At 39.6% G+C, this 19310-nt stretch overlaps 2 protein-coding genes across 4 annotated transcripts in view; one reads left to right on the forward strand and one right to left on the reverse strand.

Annotated features, from left to right (window-relative positions):
• CYFIP1 (cytoplasmic FMR1 interacting protein 1) overlaps positions 1-19310 on the forward strand; it is an 84261-nt gene that overhangs the window by 46039 nt on the left and 18912 nt on the right. For all 3 annotated transcript variants that reach the window (XM_071813502.1, XM_065854683.2, XM_071813504.1), the window contains 3 exons: positions 4835-4922; positions 16771-16914; positions 18464-18554. In XM_071813502.1, coding sequence (XP_071669603.1) covers positions 4835-4922; positions 16771-16914; positions 18464-18554 — 323 coding nt within the window. The remainder of the gene's footprint in view (positions 1-4834; positions 4923-16770; positions 16915-18463; positions 18555-19310) is intronic.
• Positions 8047-13131, reverse strand: LOC136113680 (fibronectin type III domain-containing protein 9-like). Its single transcript, XM_071813515.1, has 2 exons — positions 12659-13131; positions 8047-11399 (listed from the first exon to the last, which is right to left on the reverse strand). The coding sequence occupies exon 2, from the start codon at positions 11239-11241 to the stop codon at positions 10570-10572; it is 672 nt and encodes a 223-aa protein (XP_071669616.1). The 5' UTR covers positions 11242-11399; positions 12659-13131; the 3' UTR covers positions 8047-10569.

A 19310-nucleotide genomic window follows, 5' to 3' on the forward strand; every position in this document is an offset into this window, starting at 1 on the left:
TTATAGGTACTTTTTCCCCCGATTGCTCGGTCCAGTCCTTTTTTTTTAAAGCTATGTGAGCTTTGAGCATCCATGATGTGCTGTAGTGAGGAGTCTGTAGTGAAACCGTGTGCTGTATCTCTTTCAGTTTGCTCTCAAGCTGTTGCCTGCCAGTTCTTATAGCAGAGGTGACCGTGAACAGCCATTTCCTGCTTGTGGTCTTTTCTGTGCTGCTTGAAAATTTTTTTTAAGAGACCTCTCTCATGTTTGCCCTCAGTTGCATGTTTTTCCAAGCCAAAGGTCTTTCCCCACCAGGAGTATTTTTCATGCTTGCACCTGCATCTGTACTTTTTTATTCCCCTGTATCTTGGTGGAGTTAGGAGGACCAGGGCTGTGCAGAGGGTTCAAATGACACAATGACACCTTCCAGATTTTTGTTCTTTGTTCCTTTTCCACTATCTGTAGTGTTCCTTTTTTCTGCCTTCTTTACTAATTCTATGCAGGTATTTTCCTTCCATGATAGCATGTTTGGTGTTCAGGGCTAACAGAGGAGCTAGTGTGAGATGGCCTCAGTGTTAATTTGGGTTGAGAATTTTCTGTGCTTTCTTGACAGAAATGATACAAGCTTCTGGAGACAGTAGTCACACTTGTAGCACCATCTCCCTCAACACATTATCCAAATCTGTATTCTCTGCTAAAATTCATGTGTATAGCACTCTTCCAAATGCAGGATGACATGTTTCTTCTGAGGATACTGATTTGTCACGGAATGAACAGAAATTTTGGGTTTTGGTCTTCCTGCCTGCTTCCCCCTTCCTTTTGCAAGCTCTGTCTCTCTCGTCCTGTTTTTGAGATTAGTTCTCACAAGAGAACAGCTGCTTCTTCTCGTCTTGAATATACTCTGTGATAGTGACTGTTCAGAAAAATTTTCAGACCTTTCAGACACTGCTGGAGCAAATCTGACAAGCAGATCTGACAGGCAGTTAAAAATACCCAGTTTCAGCTACAAAGAGCCAAACGGTGCAGCTACATAGGCTGATGTGAAGTAGGGGTGCCTGTCATCAAATACGCCATCAAATTTGACAACAAGCACCTTATCTTCCCTCACTTTAAAAAAAAAAAAAAAAAAAAGTCTTTCTGCCAAAAGAAAGGCAATATCATTATTGATGAAATGGTGGATATCACAGAATCTTAGAATGGTTTGGGTTGGAAGGGACCTTAAAGATCATCTGTTAATAGTCCCAACCCCCCTGTCATGGGCAGGAACGCCTTCCACTAGACCAGGTTGCTCAAAGCCCCACCCAGCCTGACCTTGAACACTTCCAGGAACAGGGTATCCACAGCTTTCTGGGCCGCCTGTCCCAGTGCCTCACCACCCTCATGGTGAAGAATTTCTTCCTTATGTCTAATCTAAGTCTATCTGTTACTTTTTCATGCTGTGTTTTGTCTGCTGCTTCCTCACGCTTCAGTTTGTAGCCTCCTGTCCTGTGTGACAGTTATGTTCAAGAAGGGTGAGTTAGATGTAGCATTCACTAAGAGAGGTGTGGGGCTACCCTTGGAACTGGTAGACAGGAGAAGCTAATTTGAGAAGGCTGAAAGTTAAAAGTGTTCATACCAATTAGACAGGGAGGAGGGACACTATCTGCATAGGAGGAGGCAGAGAGAGAAGATTGTGATATCCGATTACTTCTGAGATTAAGATCAGAAAGTTTGTGAATGAGATTGTCCGTCTGATCTGGTGCCTGCAGTAGTGAGGCAACAAGCTCATTGACCAAAGTGGTCTCTTTCAGATTTCTCCTTATTTTCTTAAATAGATTATGATAATTAGAATCATGGGCTCATTTAGGTTAGTTTGTAAAGTGTTCGTTGTGAACTCCGTGATAAGTATCACAGAAACAACTGTATAAAATGACTTGATCCCTAAAATACTTACTTTGGAGCTCATGTTGTCCTTTACCAATCATTTCTACAAAGCTTTGGTAAGCCAGCAGGCTTTTCATCTGCTTGATCTACTTTGCTTACAACCCATGTTGATTAAAGTGGATAAATTGCTGTGAGATCATCAACACTGATTAAAAATCAAAAGAACTGATTATCTTGGAGTATGCCAAAACCTGTGTCCTGCAGTATCTGAGGGAAAGTAAAAATTTGCTTAGTTTTAGCATTGATATTCAAAGAGCCTCAGTCCTTCAAAGAGACATTTCTGTTTCTTGGAGGAGGAGCAGGAGAAAGCCAACCAGTAGGATGTCAAAAAGAAAACACACACACATTGAAAAAGTGTGAAGAATAGCAGATGATGCTGAACTGCGAAGGTTTCTATGTAGCCTTTGGTTTTGAGGGAAGAAATCTCTAACATATATCTGAATGATATATTTGGATTAGTTACATACCTCCTAGAACGATGCATTCTTTTCCCTCTTGTATCCTTAGCACTTAGCCATAGCCTTGCTGTAAGATACCAAACGATGGTATCTCTTACTCCTACTTCTTTTTTTTAACCTCTTTCTTCCTTTCTCAGCATCTTTCCCCCGTGTCTCTCAAGAGAGTATAAAATGGGTGCTCACTTCAAGTCTTTAAGAAACCTTTGAGGTTATTTTGCTACTATCCTAAAACATTAGAGGTGAAGAAAGCCCCAGCAATGTAGAGGAACACTGGGGAACACGCAGGTTACTTGTCTTTGTACAGAACTAATGAAACATAGAGACTCAGAAGTATTTCTCTGGTGTTTGATTTCCGAGACTGTGATTTCTTCTCAGTCCAAAAAAACTGTGTCTGGTTTGCTCCCAGGCACTAACACTATAGTTCAAATATATTCATAATACCTTTTTGAAAAGAGAAAGAATAAGAGTTACACCTTCCCAAGTCATGGGCTGAACCCACGTTTATATTCTGAAGCACTGTTCTCCTTTTCTCCTTGTGAGAGTTTTAATTTAGTGATAACAAAACAGTTCTCGCCCAGTACATCTGCATGCTGAAACCCAGTCATATCTCAAATGACATGATGTTTCTTTTGATTTCTTTCATTTTAGAGATTTTCTTAGGGTTTGGAAATCCATGTCAGTTTAACAAGAAGTGGGATTTGGAGAGAAAAGGGAATAGAGTAATCTCTGGGACTGTCATATGTTGCAGATTACTTTGAGTTACATCAAATGTTTGCAGCCATCTCTGGTAAACTGATTAATGAAGTATCTGTGCAGAGAACAGATTCAGATAATCTGAAGAGGAAGTTTTTAGTTGCTATGTAAGTGAGAGAGAAAGAGGGAAACAAATTAAGAAAATATAGAGGGTTTATTTTTTTTTTTTTTTAGTAAAAAATAGAACACTTACATGATCGTTTCTTCCTCCAAAGCTCTAGATGCAAGCATTTGCTAGACTTCAGCACTTTTGGAAAGACAAGGCTAAAATACGTATGAACAAGTAGCTGAAACTGTCCATATACCTATTTTTGGTCAGGTTAAAAAAATACAGAAAGCCTTACCCTGAAGTTACAGATTCTCACAGGAATGATTCAGAGTACTCAGAAATAAAACACGGTGGAAATAATTGTAAACATCATGGTGCAATTTATACATGTTTAGGTGAAACATTTTTTATTAGTGTGGCTGTTTTTGTTTTCAGCTGGAAAATGGATGTACCAAATACAGAATGTCTATGTTTTTTCTGGGAAAAAAAGTACTAGTGAGTCATTTATTTTGTGTGTTGATTCAATTCAAACATATTTTAAAGAAAACCACATCAAGATACAATTATATCTTATGATATTGTAATGTAGTGCAAACTTCCTTTCCTGAAAACTTTTTCTAGGTGCATTTGTTTTATACACCTACCACTCAGAACAGCCTGATCTGATAAAAGCATTAGATTTAGACTTCTGAAATAGCTGTTTTTCCTTTTCCCTGTGTATATACAATTTACACCACTTACCAATAAATCCTTTTTATCAAGATAAAAAGTAAAGTAGCCACCCAGTCTGTAAACACATGCACCAATATTTTGCTTTGTTTAGCAACATTAAGCAGAATCAGAATTGGAGCAGGTATTGAATAACTTCTTTCTGCACTAAAACCGTAGTGCTGCAGACAACACATTGCACAGTTAACAGGCAACATCAGAGGAGTGCTGCTTGCTTCCAAGAGGACTGGTGCCTGCAGGCTTCTGCCCAAACGCTGTTCTTCAGACTCTGGGGCCCCCAGTTTGGAGGGGGCTGTTTGATCCTGTCCTTTGTAGTATCTTTGTAGTTCTCTTGTCATCCTCTTACAATATACAGAGATAAAGCTCTTCACTGAGCATGATTTATATTGGTACATTCACACCCTGAAGTATGATCAAATTTTGAAATGTTAATTTTGCTGCAAGGATTATACCCTTCCTGCTGACTTTTCTTTAAAGGTATTAACCTAAAGTATTTCTCCTGCTGTGAGTTTCTTTTGGGGGAGAATAAAGCTCCATAACATTAAACAGAAAAGTCATGTTTTTCTTTGAAGCTATAGTTTGTTTTCAAAGACTTAATTTTGGAAACATGAGGAACTTCCTTACTCTCTGTGGAAGGCTATTACGACCTGGTTAGTTGCTTCTCTTTGCTGGGCTGGAGTAGAGGTGAGGAATATTTTGGGACACTGCAGACCACTGAGAGAACAGGGTCTCAGTAGGTGATGGAGAAGTGCATCATGATTTGTGTCCAGGCTTTTGGACAGCACAGTCTTTCTGCTTCCCCAGTCTCAGCTTGGGCTAAAAGGCTATGCGTCTGGCTTTGATTTTATACACAGACAAAACAGTATTATAGTGGGTAAGGGGCATTAGGCACACACTTACTAACCCAAATATAATTAATGAATTCTTTGTTTTATTTTTATAGATTTGTTCGGACCGTGCTACCATTTTCTCAGGAGTTTCAGCGAGATAAGCAGCCTAATGCACAGCCGCAATATCTCTATGGATCAAAGGTTGGATATAATTCACTGTATATTTATGGTTTGCTAATATTTAAAGGTAACTTTTTAAATCATAGAAATTATACAATATGGAAGTTATTAAAAATGGTACTCAAATACATTTTATATTTTAAATTCAACATACACTTTTTTCAGACTTTGCTGTGAAGCTCACCATATGTTTCAGCCAAAATGCAAGTGATTAGTCTGATGGTTAGTCTTATCTGACAGCTAAAAATAAGTCCTTCTCTCAACCACCTTGCATTGCACAGTTGCTTATAGTGGCAGAGCAGACTCAAAGAAAAGATTAATTAGTCATCTGGTGAAGTGAGAACAAGAGCCCATCTTGGGTGCAGCTGCTCCCTTGTTACAGGGATGAAGACTGTGATGGCAGGAGACAAGGGAACAGACAGGAAAAACTGCTTCAGATGTTATCTGTCTTGAAAGGAATATAGATTCTGGCCATCCTAAACTATCAAGCACCACACTGCTTTAATTGTTTAAAAAAAAATCAAACCAAACAAACAAAAAAAACCCCACAAAACAGTAGCATTTCTTTGGCGTTTTCAACTTGAGGACCTCAGAATCGTCATGATGAACTTGGCCTTCTGGCCATCTCATCTCCTGTTTTAGCATCGTCTTTCTTGCTTTATAGATTAGGAGTACTTAAAAGGTTTATGCACGTTTTCAGTAGAAGTGTACATGATGTGCAGTCATGTACTCTGTGCCTTAAGGCAATGCCCAATACTGAGATTGGAAAGGAGCTTCTATGGGTGACAAGTTGAGAGAATACTTGGCATGAGAATAGTCATGGGCTCTCATGGAGCTACCCAAGTGAGGAAAGGTGGGCTGCATTCACAGGACCAGTGATATGTTTCTGTGTGCAGTATTGTAAGTTGGAGGGATAGATTTATTCTGCCTGATCACTGCACTTTTTTTTCCTAATGCTTCAGAATTATTACCTGAGTCTTAACAAAGTTAAAGATATAGCAGACTAACATCTGTCTGCATTTTTAATATTCAGTCAGAAATATCCATCTAATTCCAACAGCAGTAAAAACCAGCAGTGGTATGTTCAGCAAATCATTTGAGAATATTTAGCAAGATGTCACTCTTAATTTTGCGTTTTCTTGAGTATCAGGGAGGAAAAATGAAAGTATGGACTAAAATAAAGTTTTAAAATTATGTACTCAAATTATCCTTGTAATTTATACAAGTGCACTGTGTCATTTTCATGTCTAGCTGCTTTCATTATCTAGCTCCTTCTTAAACATGAGCATAATTAGTCCTTGTCTTACCGTTATTTTCTGCACATTATATCCTAGTTATACAGTGTAAACTCTGTGATTTGCTCAGCAAGCTAGTTTTTGAGAGCTGAAGAGAGAGCTCAGAATTTACAAATTTCAGTCCTGATTTGTGAAACTTTAATACTTTTAAGATGTGAAGGAGATGGAAAAGGATTCACATGCCTTTAACATGGAATGTAACGACTGATCCTCTGGTACTGTGAATAGTGTTTTATATAATTGTTCTCCAATGGGAACAGTAAATTATAGGAAATTGGGATTTTGTTAGATTAGAGATACTGTGTTAGTTACTATTTTAGGAATTCACCAGATGCAGTGTAAAGAGCAAAAAGCCCACTGAATTTAGTAGAGATTGCTAACTTAATTTATCTAAGCGATGACAGAGTGGGATGAATGACAGAGGATTAACTGGGGAACCCTTTTTTTAATCAGTCAGGTTATGGTATTAAAATGAGTTTAGTAATCTTTACTCTGATAGCTATACATTTTCAGAAATCGGATTGTTTTTCTATATGAGCAGGAGCAATCGAGAGGGTTCTTAGATGCATTTCTGGAGCAGGTTTCATGACCAGATATGCCTATATTAGCAGATATTCCTCAGTCTCTGTAGTTTTATATTTTTACAAGAGTATACTTTTATTCTTAAATCTAATGTATTTTGAAATTGAGGATATCAGAATGAAGTGTTAGAATGACGTTTCTACTATGTACAGCAAGTAACAGTAATTCTTACGTGATAGAGGGTACACATTCTAGCATGTGATATAATTGCGTGATACTATTTTGTACTATATAGACAGGCTTGTCACAGAGCACATCCTTATTTGGGTCCTTTAACAGTATGTTGTTGTATTGCCTCCTGACTGGATAATAGTGGAATACGGAGTAGCTATGTATTTTTTTATTTTATTGTCTTTTTTGAGTTTTTGAGCTACTTAAGGTATTCAGGTGAGCACTTCATATTAATCATATAGCCAAAGAAAACAACTTTTTAGTTTACTTATTGGACTTTTTTGTTATTGGTTGGGTTTCTTGGGGTTTTTTTGGGTGGTGTGCTTTTTTTTTTTTTTCTTTTGGCAATCTATGGTGTTTATTTAGGTCTAGACAAGAGCATTGTGGTTTCTTGTGCATGTGTGTGCTCATAGATGTATTGGGTGGTAATGGCGAAACACTTTCTGTGCAGAAGCTTTGTGCCAGCAATATGCTTGCTTAAGAGTAATTAAATAAATTTTTAGGTTTGATCTCAAAGGATTCACATATTCTTAGATGTTTCTAAATGGATCAGAGCACTTGGGCTATATTGATGCTCAGCATAGACAATTGCATCCACATTCTCTGTTGCATCTAAAATTTTCTGAGCAATACCTTCATCCAATTAGCAAAACAAAAACCCACATATATAATTTACTTCTCCTGGCTGACATGGGAGAAGTGCTGTCAGGTGGGAAGGAGACAACCTGCAAAAGCTCATCATCCTCTTAAGTGAGCTGGAGTATTTTAAAAACTGTTTGAGCATGGTCATTGAAAGCCCTTTACTCAGGTGAAGTGTGTGTAGGATTAATAAAATGAATGTTAGAAGACTGAAATTTGACAACATGGGATGGATGTGTAAAACACTTAATAATGTATGTATAAGAGTCTCCTCCATGAATCTGAAACTATGCACGTTAATGAAGTGCCTGGTTTTATGGAGGTTGTGTAGACCAGAATTTAAGAGCTTCCTTTCTGGCTTATACATCATTTTTGAAAGATTTTCAGGTTCATGTGTCTTCTGCATTTTTTAGATCCTAACTCACTTGTTTTGTGAAAAAAGACCGCTTTGGAAAACATTCTTTAATGTGAATATAAAGGTTTTTATTTACTGCTGGTGCACAAATTAACATCAGTTTGCGCTATGTTGCATCTTATTATCAGTTTAGTAATCACTTAAAATGTTTGCCCTTTACCAGATCACTCTTAAAATTGGGCAGTGAACAACCAAAACACAGAATAGCCAGAATGAACCTGAATGAATCTGTAGTAAAACTTTCTGACCAAGAGACAAAGAGAAGTGTAGCTCTACGGACAAGTGATGACACGAGTTCTTCAAAGGTAGTGCAGAAGTCAGGTGACAGAAACTCCTTACGCGTTGCTCATCTGCAGCGGGTACGAGATGGTCCATTGCTTGGGAGGTGATATAAATGTTTATCTGAGGAATTCACAGTAGACTCCTTGGGTGGAATGGATTTATATTTAGACGAGGTAAATACCATTCCTGGGGACAGTACCATGGCAGCTCCTTGCCTTCTCAATCTAATAGATATATTTATGTGTCTTTTTGTATATGTGTGTTTATGTATAAATAACAAAATTCAGTAGGTGAATTTTAAGACTTTAAAACTTCTTAAAGACTGAATTGCTCCTTGTTCTCAGTATTGTATATACATGTGTGCACAACATATAAATGCATGTAAATATATGTAATGGACTGCCTTAAAACACACATAAAGAAACAGAGATCCAGAGAAATAAACGGGTTTTCAAGGGCCTAAGATGATGGCAGAGATGAGAATGTATGTCTTGGCTCCATCCCTTTAAAATAATCATCTCTTTTCTATGAAATTCTAGTCAGAGAAGTGTTACTGTTAATTTGATTACAAGATCATTTTAAAGCAATTTTTTATGTCCCTGCCACCCAGCCCACCCCTTTTTGGCAATAAACCTGTAGTGTTGGTTTCATGCTCTGAAGAGAGTTTTTCAACAGCAGCGAACTGTTGTCATCTTCACGGTTTATCTAAGACTGGTGTGTAAGACGAAGAAAAACATGTCAGTTGGAGGAAATGCTATTAATGTCTAGTGGGTGGAGAGCACGTTATTGCTAACGTAACACAATAAAGATGCCTTTTGAAGTGTTTTCTAAAAATGGAATGCTCGCCTCCGTTCAGCACGTGTTTCTGTGTGTCATTCCTGTCCTAGTAGAAAAAAGTCAAGACGATGCATCAAACTTATGCCGGCTCGCGTCTTCCTCTCAATACAAGAGTTGACGTCTTTCACATGTTCTGGGAAATGTTGTCAAAATACAGTAGCTGAAAAGACCCACTGCCTGCTGTAGAATATTCAGCGGGTGCTCTCTTGCCAAAATTGTAGACTCCTCGGCTTCCCAGGTGCGGTGGAAAGGGGTGGCAGCTGCCTAACCCACGGTTCTCCAGCCTTTGCAGGTACAGCCAGCTGTGGCAACAAGAGCTGACTTCATGCTCAAGTTCGTAACAGCAGCAGTTTAAAATGCCTGCAGTCGCAGCACATCTTTGTTTTTCAGAAATACAGTATTATACAGCAATACTAAATTTATTATGTTTTTATGGAACACAAATGCACTTAAGGGATTTAAAACAGGATGACTGATACACATAAGCCACACAAGATGCATCATGTTGTGAGGGTGAACAGATTTCTGTCCAAGGGCCCTTTCTTTGCACTTTGACATGAAGCCTAAGGCAAAGTGAGTTGAAACGGCAGATTTGATTGTTACAAAAATAGAATATGTTTTGCCATATTTTTACTTCCTTCCCCCTTCATCACACAAAATGCACTCTGCGGTTGGATAGAAATTTGTACCGGGCGAATGAGTTTTGCCATTGAAACTGGAAGAGAGAAGGAAGGGCCAGGAGCCGCTTCTCTGAGCTCTGTTTCCTCTACAGGGAGTCACTTGCCTATGGAGCAGAAGGTACCTTGTGGAGGGTGTGGGAGAGTGCAAAATGTGATATAAGCCAGGATGTTTCAGAGTCACAATCTTGTTTTTAGGCTGAAGGGAAGTTTCAAAGACAGGTGAAACTATACTGTTAAAGTCCTGGTGAGTTTAGCTTACACACTGAGACTGGCCTCATTCATATGGGAGCTATGAGGAACACCATGGTCAGCAGAGCGCGTAGTCCAAGTGTAGTAACTTGTAGCGTGTAGTTTGAGAAGCAGTGGGATTGTGGGGGTAACACTCACCCTGGCAAACCACTGCAGTTGGGGTGTATGTTCCAGTTGCCTGTAGCATAACAATCTGGGTTGCCATCTGAAAACTTCTACTGAGTTTCAATTTAGGCTAGTAAAAAAAAAAAAGTATCTTCACCACTTTTGATTAATTTTTGTATTTCTTTGCTGTTTTAGACTTAAAAAAAGCAACACAAAAAAATCACCTCAAAATATAAACAGATTATTTGCTACATGCATAATTTTTAAATAACAGTGTGTGGCCAGATGACTAATTTCTTGGGAATCAGAACCTTTGCCTCTGAGTGCCTGTGGCTGGGTGTGGACTGTTGGAAAGGGATGTGAAACCGGAGGATGTCATACGTAGTAAAAATCTCCTCCCTGACAAAAGGTTTCTAGTTTACAGCAGAGCACTGTCCTGTCGTCAGCACTTGTTCCCGGCTTTTGGAAGTCAGCATGACGGGCTTCTTGCATGCCGAGGGATTCTCTATGATTGTGTCCAGCTGAATGCCACCTGGATGCTTTTCCTCGCTGTCGTGCATCAGCTGGCTCTGCCTGCTGAGCTCCTCCGAGATGTGCACCGTGCTTTTGGTCCACACTGTCCCGTGGTCTTCTTCTGAGGTCCCGTTTTGCCCTTGCAAACGCTCGCGTCTCCGGCGGCACAGGAGCTGCAGGCAGCCGTAGAGGAGGATGGCGGCGATGACGAGGAGCAGGATGCTGCTGGTGAGCCAGATGCCCAGTGCCAGCTCTTTCTTGGTGTTGCTCGCAGATGCTGGGTCTCGTTCCAGTGTGTTAAAAACTCGGCACTGGTCTGTGGAGGGGTTGGCGGACTGGCAGGTCACGCACACAATGTATGTTGTCAGAGGAGTCAGGTTTTCAACAAGGAAGGAGGAGCGGCTGGCCGGCACCCTCTCCTCCTTCTGGAAGCTTTTTCTCGAGTAACTTGCCAGCATGCTGTTCCAGTTAGGGTGGTACATGACGCTGTAAAAGCTGTCGGCACAACTGGCCATTTTTGGCCAAATCACCAACGCCGTGTTTCCTGTGATGTTTTGGACGATTATTCCCATCGAGATGTTGCTTAGATAGGTTTAGGTTTGTGTGTGTTTGTTTGTTTGTTCCTCTCGATGCTGATCTCACTGTGAAAGGTGGAGATGTTCCTTTCCCAGGGACGTAACTGAGAAGTTGCAGCACTGTAGGTGTTGTGCGGATCTTAATCAGTAGTGCTCTGTAATTTAGGAGAGGAGTTTATTAGGAAACTACGCTCTTTTGGTTGGTACTGCTTGTACTACAGTTCATAAACTTTGGAGTATTTTAAATAGTGTACTTTTTTCCCCCAAGTGACAGGCTAAGAGTATGCTTCTCAGTTTTCAACAAAAAAGTTGTTTTCTGCCTTTATAGACTTATAATCGAAATTGTTATTCTATAACAAAACAAACCTTAATAACAGATAGTGCATGTTTTTGTTCATATGGTTGTTTTTTCCAGTTTTACTGTTGTGAGGGTAACTTTTGAAAAAAAGACTACCTCAGCATTTAACCTGATTCTCTTTTAGTTTTGTCACTGTTTACCAGTGTTAAAGGCAGTTTCTAGTGGCACTCGTATGAAAGTTTTTTCCCACTTTGAAAATTTCTGATTAATGAATATAAATGCCCGTGACAGTAACACTGTGTTTTGTTGTTTATTACTTCATGATAAAAACTTATTTTTTTTTTTTTATGATCAAGCTTAAGATGCTAAGTCTTCTGGGTAAATAACTGACTATTGAAAATTCACCTCATGAAGAAAGGTTATAAGGTTCGCTTATAACATATTTTGAAATTATTCTGTAATACCTTAATTGTATATTATACTAGATAGGAAGGCTTGAAAAATCTGTACTATTTTAGTGGGATTTTGATAGTTATATTGCATTAATATTAAAAATTCTGAGACTGTTTATGTATGAAAATTGTTGCTGGGGGCTTTTGGATTATACTTATTGGGAAGTGGGAAGAAAAATATGTATGTTAATTTTCACTGCAATGTTAAACCTTAGATATGACTGATCTGGGTAGATGCTGCTATTCTAATCATGTGGTAAGTGAGCCCTTGTTGATACAGCAACAATATAAAGAAGTGAGTTTGCTATCAAATAAGCTTACTAGACAGACACATTTTGGCATCTGTCCAACTTCTGTAGATATTAAAATTGGATGCATTAGTAAAATCAGAGCTTTTACCTGGTTAGTTGTCTTCTCTTTAGCTGGTAGATCCAAATTACTTAAAATTATAATTTATTTTTTATAGAGCACTTCCTAACACAGTCTAGAAACAATAGTTTCATCCTCACAGCATTTCGTAAGTAGAATGTTTAGATTTTAATTAAATAACAATAATACATTTCTATTGTTATAAACCATCAGTTATTAGAAGACACATAAATACTGACATGTAAATGTTGGAAAACCCATTAGATGCTTTATGAATTATAAAGTCAGTACTCACCGTCCCTTCCTGATGAAATTTTCAGAACAGAATTTTCATATGGTGATGCTGCTGTGAAAATGATACAAGCACTAAGTTTTCTGTATCCTTTTTCACATGAGTTGTTTCCTGCCTGATCTCTGCTTGCCAGTTTGCTTGTTCTTCCCCTCAGATTCCCTGGACTGAATTTTCATTGCTTGGTGCTTTCAGTTCTTTTCCCTGACGCTGCTGGTGGCATGGTTTCTTTGTCTCTTCCACTTAAATTCACGCAAGAGCACATCTTGTCTAGAGGTGCTGTCGCCTTGCTTTTCAAAGAGCATACAGGGGAAAAAATAATGTCTTTTTCCTCCCTCTCCTGCTTGCCTCCCCTTGGACAGTGTACTGCCTGAACATCCCTGTTATATGCTCTTGTGCCTGTACCAGTGATGCTGTGAGTGATTAATGTTAGCACTTTAATGACATCAGCAACGAGTAACTCTCTCTCTCCTTTTTTAATTTAATTTAGAGTAGGGGAGGGAGCCAGCAGAGCTCCAGAGCTCGCTCGCTCTTTCCTTCCCTTCCTCCCCCCCAACTTTGTTAGTGGCTTCTTCCCGAAGGAATTTTTATGATTTGTGCATCATGGGGGGAAGCAGTGGTGGCGTGTGATGGTGTTTTCTAAATCCCTTGTCACAGTTTATAAAGCTCCGCTAATCCAGTGTTTACAGGTGGACCATTTTAGGTACTTCCCCAAGAGGGTTACATTAAAGAAAGATGTATTTTTAGATTGACTGTCATCCTATTGTTATGTACTGGTGAGGTTTTTAATACTGAAATCCTGTTTTCAGGGCTTGCTTTCTAAATTTCAGCTCTGTGAAGAGGAGTTCCCTCCCCTTAACCTCACAGCAGTAAAATGCGCTAACCTACGGAAGGAAAATTCTCCTTGCTCTCTAGCTGAAATAGACAGTTTGGACACATTTATTGTTGAGACTTACCTGCTTGAAAACACCAAAAGCAAAAGATGAAATCTCACCTTTTAAGGACAACTGTATATATGTTAGTGTATCAGGTCATTTGTCTGTACGTGTTTTTGTAAGGTTTCACCAGTTCTTTCCCCCGTCAATGCACCAGACCCCATTGCTGTAAGCAGAGTCATGCACATCTCAGATGAGAGGGATGCAGCTTCAGGCTGTCTGCCTGGTCAAATATGTTTGGAGTTTGGCCTTTTGACCAGCTCTGATCTGTGATTTGTATTAGGAGTCTAATAACTAGCCAAGTGTCTGTTTTAGTTCACATTCACTGAAAAGATGGCTGAGAATTCGAAAACATCACTCCTCCACAAAATCCACACAAGCCTGCGGCCCATAAAACGGAGCTTCCCATACTGATGGATGGCTGAGGCTAGGGACTCTCCAGAGCGTGGTGACCTGCAGCAGGTTGCTCAGGACCATGTCCAGTTGGATCTCAAACATCTCTGAGGACTGAGGCTCCACAGGCTCTCTGTTCAACCACCCTTCCATAGTGAAGTTTTTTCTGATGTTTAGATGGGATTTCCTGTTTGTGCCCATTGCCCCTTGTCCTGTCACTGTGCACTGCTGAGCAGAGTTGGCTCCATCGTCTTTATTGCCTCTACCAGTTAATTGTGCATGTGAATGTGATACCCCTGAGCCTTCTGCAGGCTGAACAGTCCCCGCTCTCTCAGTCTTTCCTCAGAGGAAAGATGCTCCAGTCTCTCAATCATCTTTGAAGCCTACTGCTGGAGTCTCCCATACATCACTCCGTGTCTCTCCTGTACTGGGGAGCCCATCACTGGACCCCAGTACTCCAGGTGTCTCCCATCTGTACTAAGTAGAGAGCATGGATCACTTCCCTTTCATTTGCTGGCAAGTTCTCTGCCTAATACAGTCCCACTGGCTGGTGGCCACCTTTGTCATGAGGACATACTGCTGGGTCGTGGCCAGCTGCTTATTCACCAAGACCCTCAAGTAGGAAAACAAACCCTCCCAAACCCACCCTCTGCTGGGTCAGGCTGTTATGCTGTATAGTTTCTTCACACAGGTGGAGACAGAAGATCAGGCATGTAAGAAATATGGGTAAAACTTTAATTTCAGTACTGTCAACTTTTTGCATTTTCACGTTGTAGAAATAAATTGCAGGTTATAACGTCCTGTGGTTGTTGAAGCATGATAAAATTGATATGATTTTCTGTATGTGTGTGTTTTAATAATATATACAAATTTTCTCACTCAGGTTTAGAAAGTTGGGTTTGGATCTCTCGTTATCTCTTGTTATGGCCTAATGGTCTCTTCTGCTCCTGTGCTTTCACATATTCTTTCATAGTGCAACGATTTTTGACCCAGGAGAGTTTGTGAAGTACATCTAACACATCTTCAAAAGGTGGCCAAGAAGTCTTAATTTGTTGCCAAATAAGCATTTACTATATGTCAGTCTAGAATCTGACTTTTAAATTTCCAAGACCACAGTTAAAAGCATCTTGGAAACTGGTGCTTACATAGAGGTCTACAAAATAAATGAAAGTGTTTATCTTCTAGCCTGGTGTCTTCTAAAGATGATTTTAAGTCCTTTTATGAGATCAAGGTCTTTCAAGAGCTTGGTAGAGTTTCATCATCTGAATTCCTAGTAGTTTCTTTGTGCAGTGCCGTATATTACAGTATCTGGTATTGACTTACATGGATACTTGGGGCAGGATCTGCATTGGAAGGAAGATCAATGTTCTTCTCAGATAGCGGTGAAGGAAAATTTTCTGTTGCAGCTGATGTGTGTGGAGTTGAAAGCCTAATAGTATGCTGTCTTTCCTGCATATATTAGAGAAAATGAAAACTGCAGAAAAGAAAAGGAATCACGGCAGAACCTTCTGCAAGAAAGATTGACAAGATTCCCTTTTAAAATTAAATTTCAGGCTATTAGGAGAACAACCCACTTATAGAAATGGAGGATGTTAAGTTAGCTAACTCGCCTTTGATCCATGGCTTCAGCAAACAATTCCTAAATCCCTACACAGCATCAGTCTGTACAGTTGTGTTCACTTTGAAGCAATAGTCATTAATATGGCAAAGCACCTGATCCTTTTTATACAACTCTGGAAGAATTTCCATGAGGTTATGTCCCAGAATTAAATTTGCTTTGATCTTGTGTACAGCTAAGGAATTTGAAAGAGAGAGATCCTTATTAGTTAGTTGCAAAGAGCAATAATTGCAGAAGCTTTGGTTGTGTGGTTTTTGGTTGGTTGGTTGGTTGGATGGTTTGTTTGTTTGTTTGTTTTGGGGGTGTTTGGTTTTTTCTGTAATTGAGTTCTCAGAGACTTAAAACACCTATCGTGAACCGAAAAGTGAAGTAACTTCTTTCAGCATGTTTTGTACATGAAATAGACAATATAGGAATAGAAGCTGTGCTTCAAATTCAAGGATCTGAACATTGACATTGATCACCAGCAATGAAGCTGGTGAGGGGTCTGGAGCACAAGTCTGATGAGGAGCAGCTGAGGGAACTGGGGCTGTTCAGCCTGGAGAACTGAGGAGAGACCTTATTGCTCTCTGCAACCACCTGAAAGGAGGTTGTAGCATGGAGGGGGTTCGTCTCTTCTCCCAAGTAACAAGTGATAGGATGAGAGGAAATGGTCTCAAGTTGTACCAGGGGAGGTTCAGATTGGATATTAGGGAACATTTATTCCCAGAAAGGGTTGTCAGGTATTGGAACAGGCTGCCCAGGGAAGTGTTTGAGTCACCATCCCTGGAAGTGTTTGAAAGACACGTAGATGAGGTTCTTAGGGATATGATTTAGTGCCAGAGTTAGGTTATGGTTGGACTTGATGATCTTGAGGGTCTCTTCCAACCAGATTCTATGATTCTATTCTGTGACTACTCTTGTCCTTTTGTACCTATGAAAATCGAAGAATATGAAAAAGGAAATGTTCATGGCCTTATAAATGGTAAGTGGAAGATGCCTGGTAAAAAATAAGTGTTTACAAGTTTTTCTTGCTAATACAGAGATTTTCACTGGAGCTCTTGCCTCACAAAAGGGAGAGTGAGATGCAAACTTGTTATTTTTGATATGCTTAAAATGCTGTTTAAATGAAATCATTATAAAGATGCAGTCAGCTGAAATTGTCATTAATCGTATCTGTTCTCTTGTTTTAGGCATTGAATTTGGCATATTCCAGCATCTACAGCAACTACAGGAATTTTGTTGGTCCCCCTCACTTTAAAGTCATCTGTAGACTTCTTGGGTATCAGGGTATTGCGGTGGTGATGGAGGAGTTGCTGAAAGTTGTCAAGAGCCTGGTATGCCAATTGTCTTTAATTTCCCACTTTTTCAAATGGCTTTTGATAGGAAATGTCTCAAGAAAGATCTCAGATAAAACTAGTTAAAATGTTACTTCCATTGAAGTTCAATATAAGCTGTGTTTGAGAGGACTGAATGTCTTGTGAAAGCAACAGATGATGTGCCGTGGTAGCCTGAGAAGTGTTTTGAAAACCTTGGATTCTGCATTGGAGATGAATTGACTTTGTGGAGACCTGTGTTGTTAGGTCCTGGGTAAAGTCTAGAAAAGTAAGTGTGTTTAAAATTAGCTGTTTTAAACTTAAAGATTGTACTGTAAATTCATTTTATTGATTTTATTTTTTTTTTTTGAGAACAGCTGGATTGTGCTTTCTGCCTTGCCTAACTTCAGGGCTTTCATTAATAACATCTCTGACAGATGACGCCTTAATAATAGGGAAGGCTTAATCTCTGTGCTTGATCTAGCAATAGATAACATCAAGCCTATTTAGAAGAGTGCTCAGACCAGATGTTGAAGAAGTTATCCATGCAGCTGGGGTATCTGGTATTGGAAAGGGCCTTTTCTGTAACCAGGAGGAGGTTGAGGCGCTGGCTGTCTACTGTATTACTAGTATCTATGTATACAGTCATAATGCATTGCAGTTCAGTTTAAACCAAAGAAACGGTCTTTTCCTCTCTGTTGCCTGTAAGGAACATGCTGCAAAATAATCCCAGCTATACTGGGGGACAGCTGTAGTAGTCGTGATCTCACTTCAGACACTTGACACATTCCGCAGCTTGGTTGCAGTAATTCCCACAATGGTCTAAGTACGTTTTTGGTGGTCTAGGGAGACTGGAGGCTGCTTGAAGGAATGTTATGATCTAATCTTCAGGGTAAGATGAAAACAGATATTTATCACAATTCAGGGTTGAATGGTGATTTGTTGTTTTTCAGGGGATTTTTTTTATTATTATTGTTTATTTAGGTGGTAGATTGTCTCAGTTCGTTAAAGGTAGCATTGAATGCTTGGGTATTTATAAAAGAGGTTAAAAAGCCTTGGGGGGGAGGTATCCTGCCAATGCCTGATGCAGATGGTCAGATGTAGGGAGATGGGTGTCTAGTGGGTGGAAGGCAGACTGACTGTGGGCTGGGACTGTGTCTTAACAGGGATGTCCGAAATAGCCAGTTTGAGCTGTTACAGACATACGTGATGTTAAGGATTTTTCTGTTATTGCTTTTGAAAGCATTCAAATGCAGCTTTTTTTTTACCAAAAATCTAAAAGGTGGGTAGACAATAGAGACAGTAGGCAAAAAACCCATGATTTCCTTTTTTTGCCTTCCTGCCCGTAGCTGTTGTGCCACTGTAGCAAAAGGTGGTGGCTAATGCCATGTGATGGAAGGTGCAACTGTATTCATTTGAAACAGTTGCCTTTTTGAAGATGGTGACTGACAGAATTTAAAGGCGAGATTTTTAAAGCTTGTTCCATTTCTGTGCAGTTTGAATTTGACTTGATGTAAAGTTTGTTAGTGCAGTAACACTGACATGTTTGCACACGTCTGTTTTCTCTTAGTTACAAGGGACGATTCTTCAGTATGTCAAGACCCTAATGGAAGTGATGCCTAAGATCTGTAGGTTACCAAGACATGAGTATGGTTCTCCAGGTTAGTTCATGTTTGGTGTTACCATAGTAGCCTTGATAAGATGGCACTAATCACTGTCTTTTGAATCATGTGTACCTCTGTCTCTCCATCCCTCTCTTCTCTCTCCCAATAATCAGCATTTAGTCTGTTTTTTTATTTCATAACAAGAATCATTCAATACTGGGCTTTCTGAAAGTGCTTTATTAAGTTTTAAGACTTCTGTGCTTAGGGCGATTAAAAGGACGACGGTCTGTAAAGAGACAGCCTTTCGACATAATTGATCTTGAGCTGGATGTTCACAATAGCTCCCATTTCTGGTCTTTCTCATAAACTTGTTGGGCTTTTCCCTCTGCATGTTAGCTTCTCACACTTGTTCTGTTTAAATGTCTAATTTAGATAAGCATGATTCTCTGCAAAAGCCTCTATTCCCTCTTCCTTTGCCCTTACCAAATGTAAGATAAAAGGAGTGATGCTGCTGAGAGGCAAACTGGTCTTGCTGGAATAGTTATATCTGAGGCTTGTGTGGGGCACGTCATAGCCACTTAACAGGAGGTGCGACAGTTGCAGGAGAAGAAATGACTTTGAAAGCTGCTTGCCACTACGGAGAAATAATTGCCTAATTAGTATTTATCACATTGTTCACTGAAATTCTGAAACTGCTTCGCCCCCCCCACCTTAAAAATATTCCTCCTCCACAACTTCTAATTAACACAAATTAATCCTTCCATGTGCCACCCACCTCCTGAGTATATCTTTATCTTTCCAGAGTCGTTTAGG

Source organism: Patagioenas fasciata, chromosome 1 (genome assembly GCF_037038585.1).
Source record: "Patagioenas fasciata isolate bPatFas1 chromosome 1, bPatFas1.hap1, whole genome shotgun sequence".
NCBI classification, from domain to species: domain Eukaryota; kingdom Metazoa; phylum Chordata; class Aves; order Columbiformes; family Columbidae; genus Patagioenas; species Patagioenas fasciata.

Bases quoted from the DNA above. Each gene is read 5' to 3' on its own strand.
- LOC136113680 (XM_071813515.1), bottom strand. From the start codon at position 11,241: ATGGGAATAATCGTCCAAAACATCACAGGAAACACGGCGTTGGTGATT.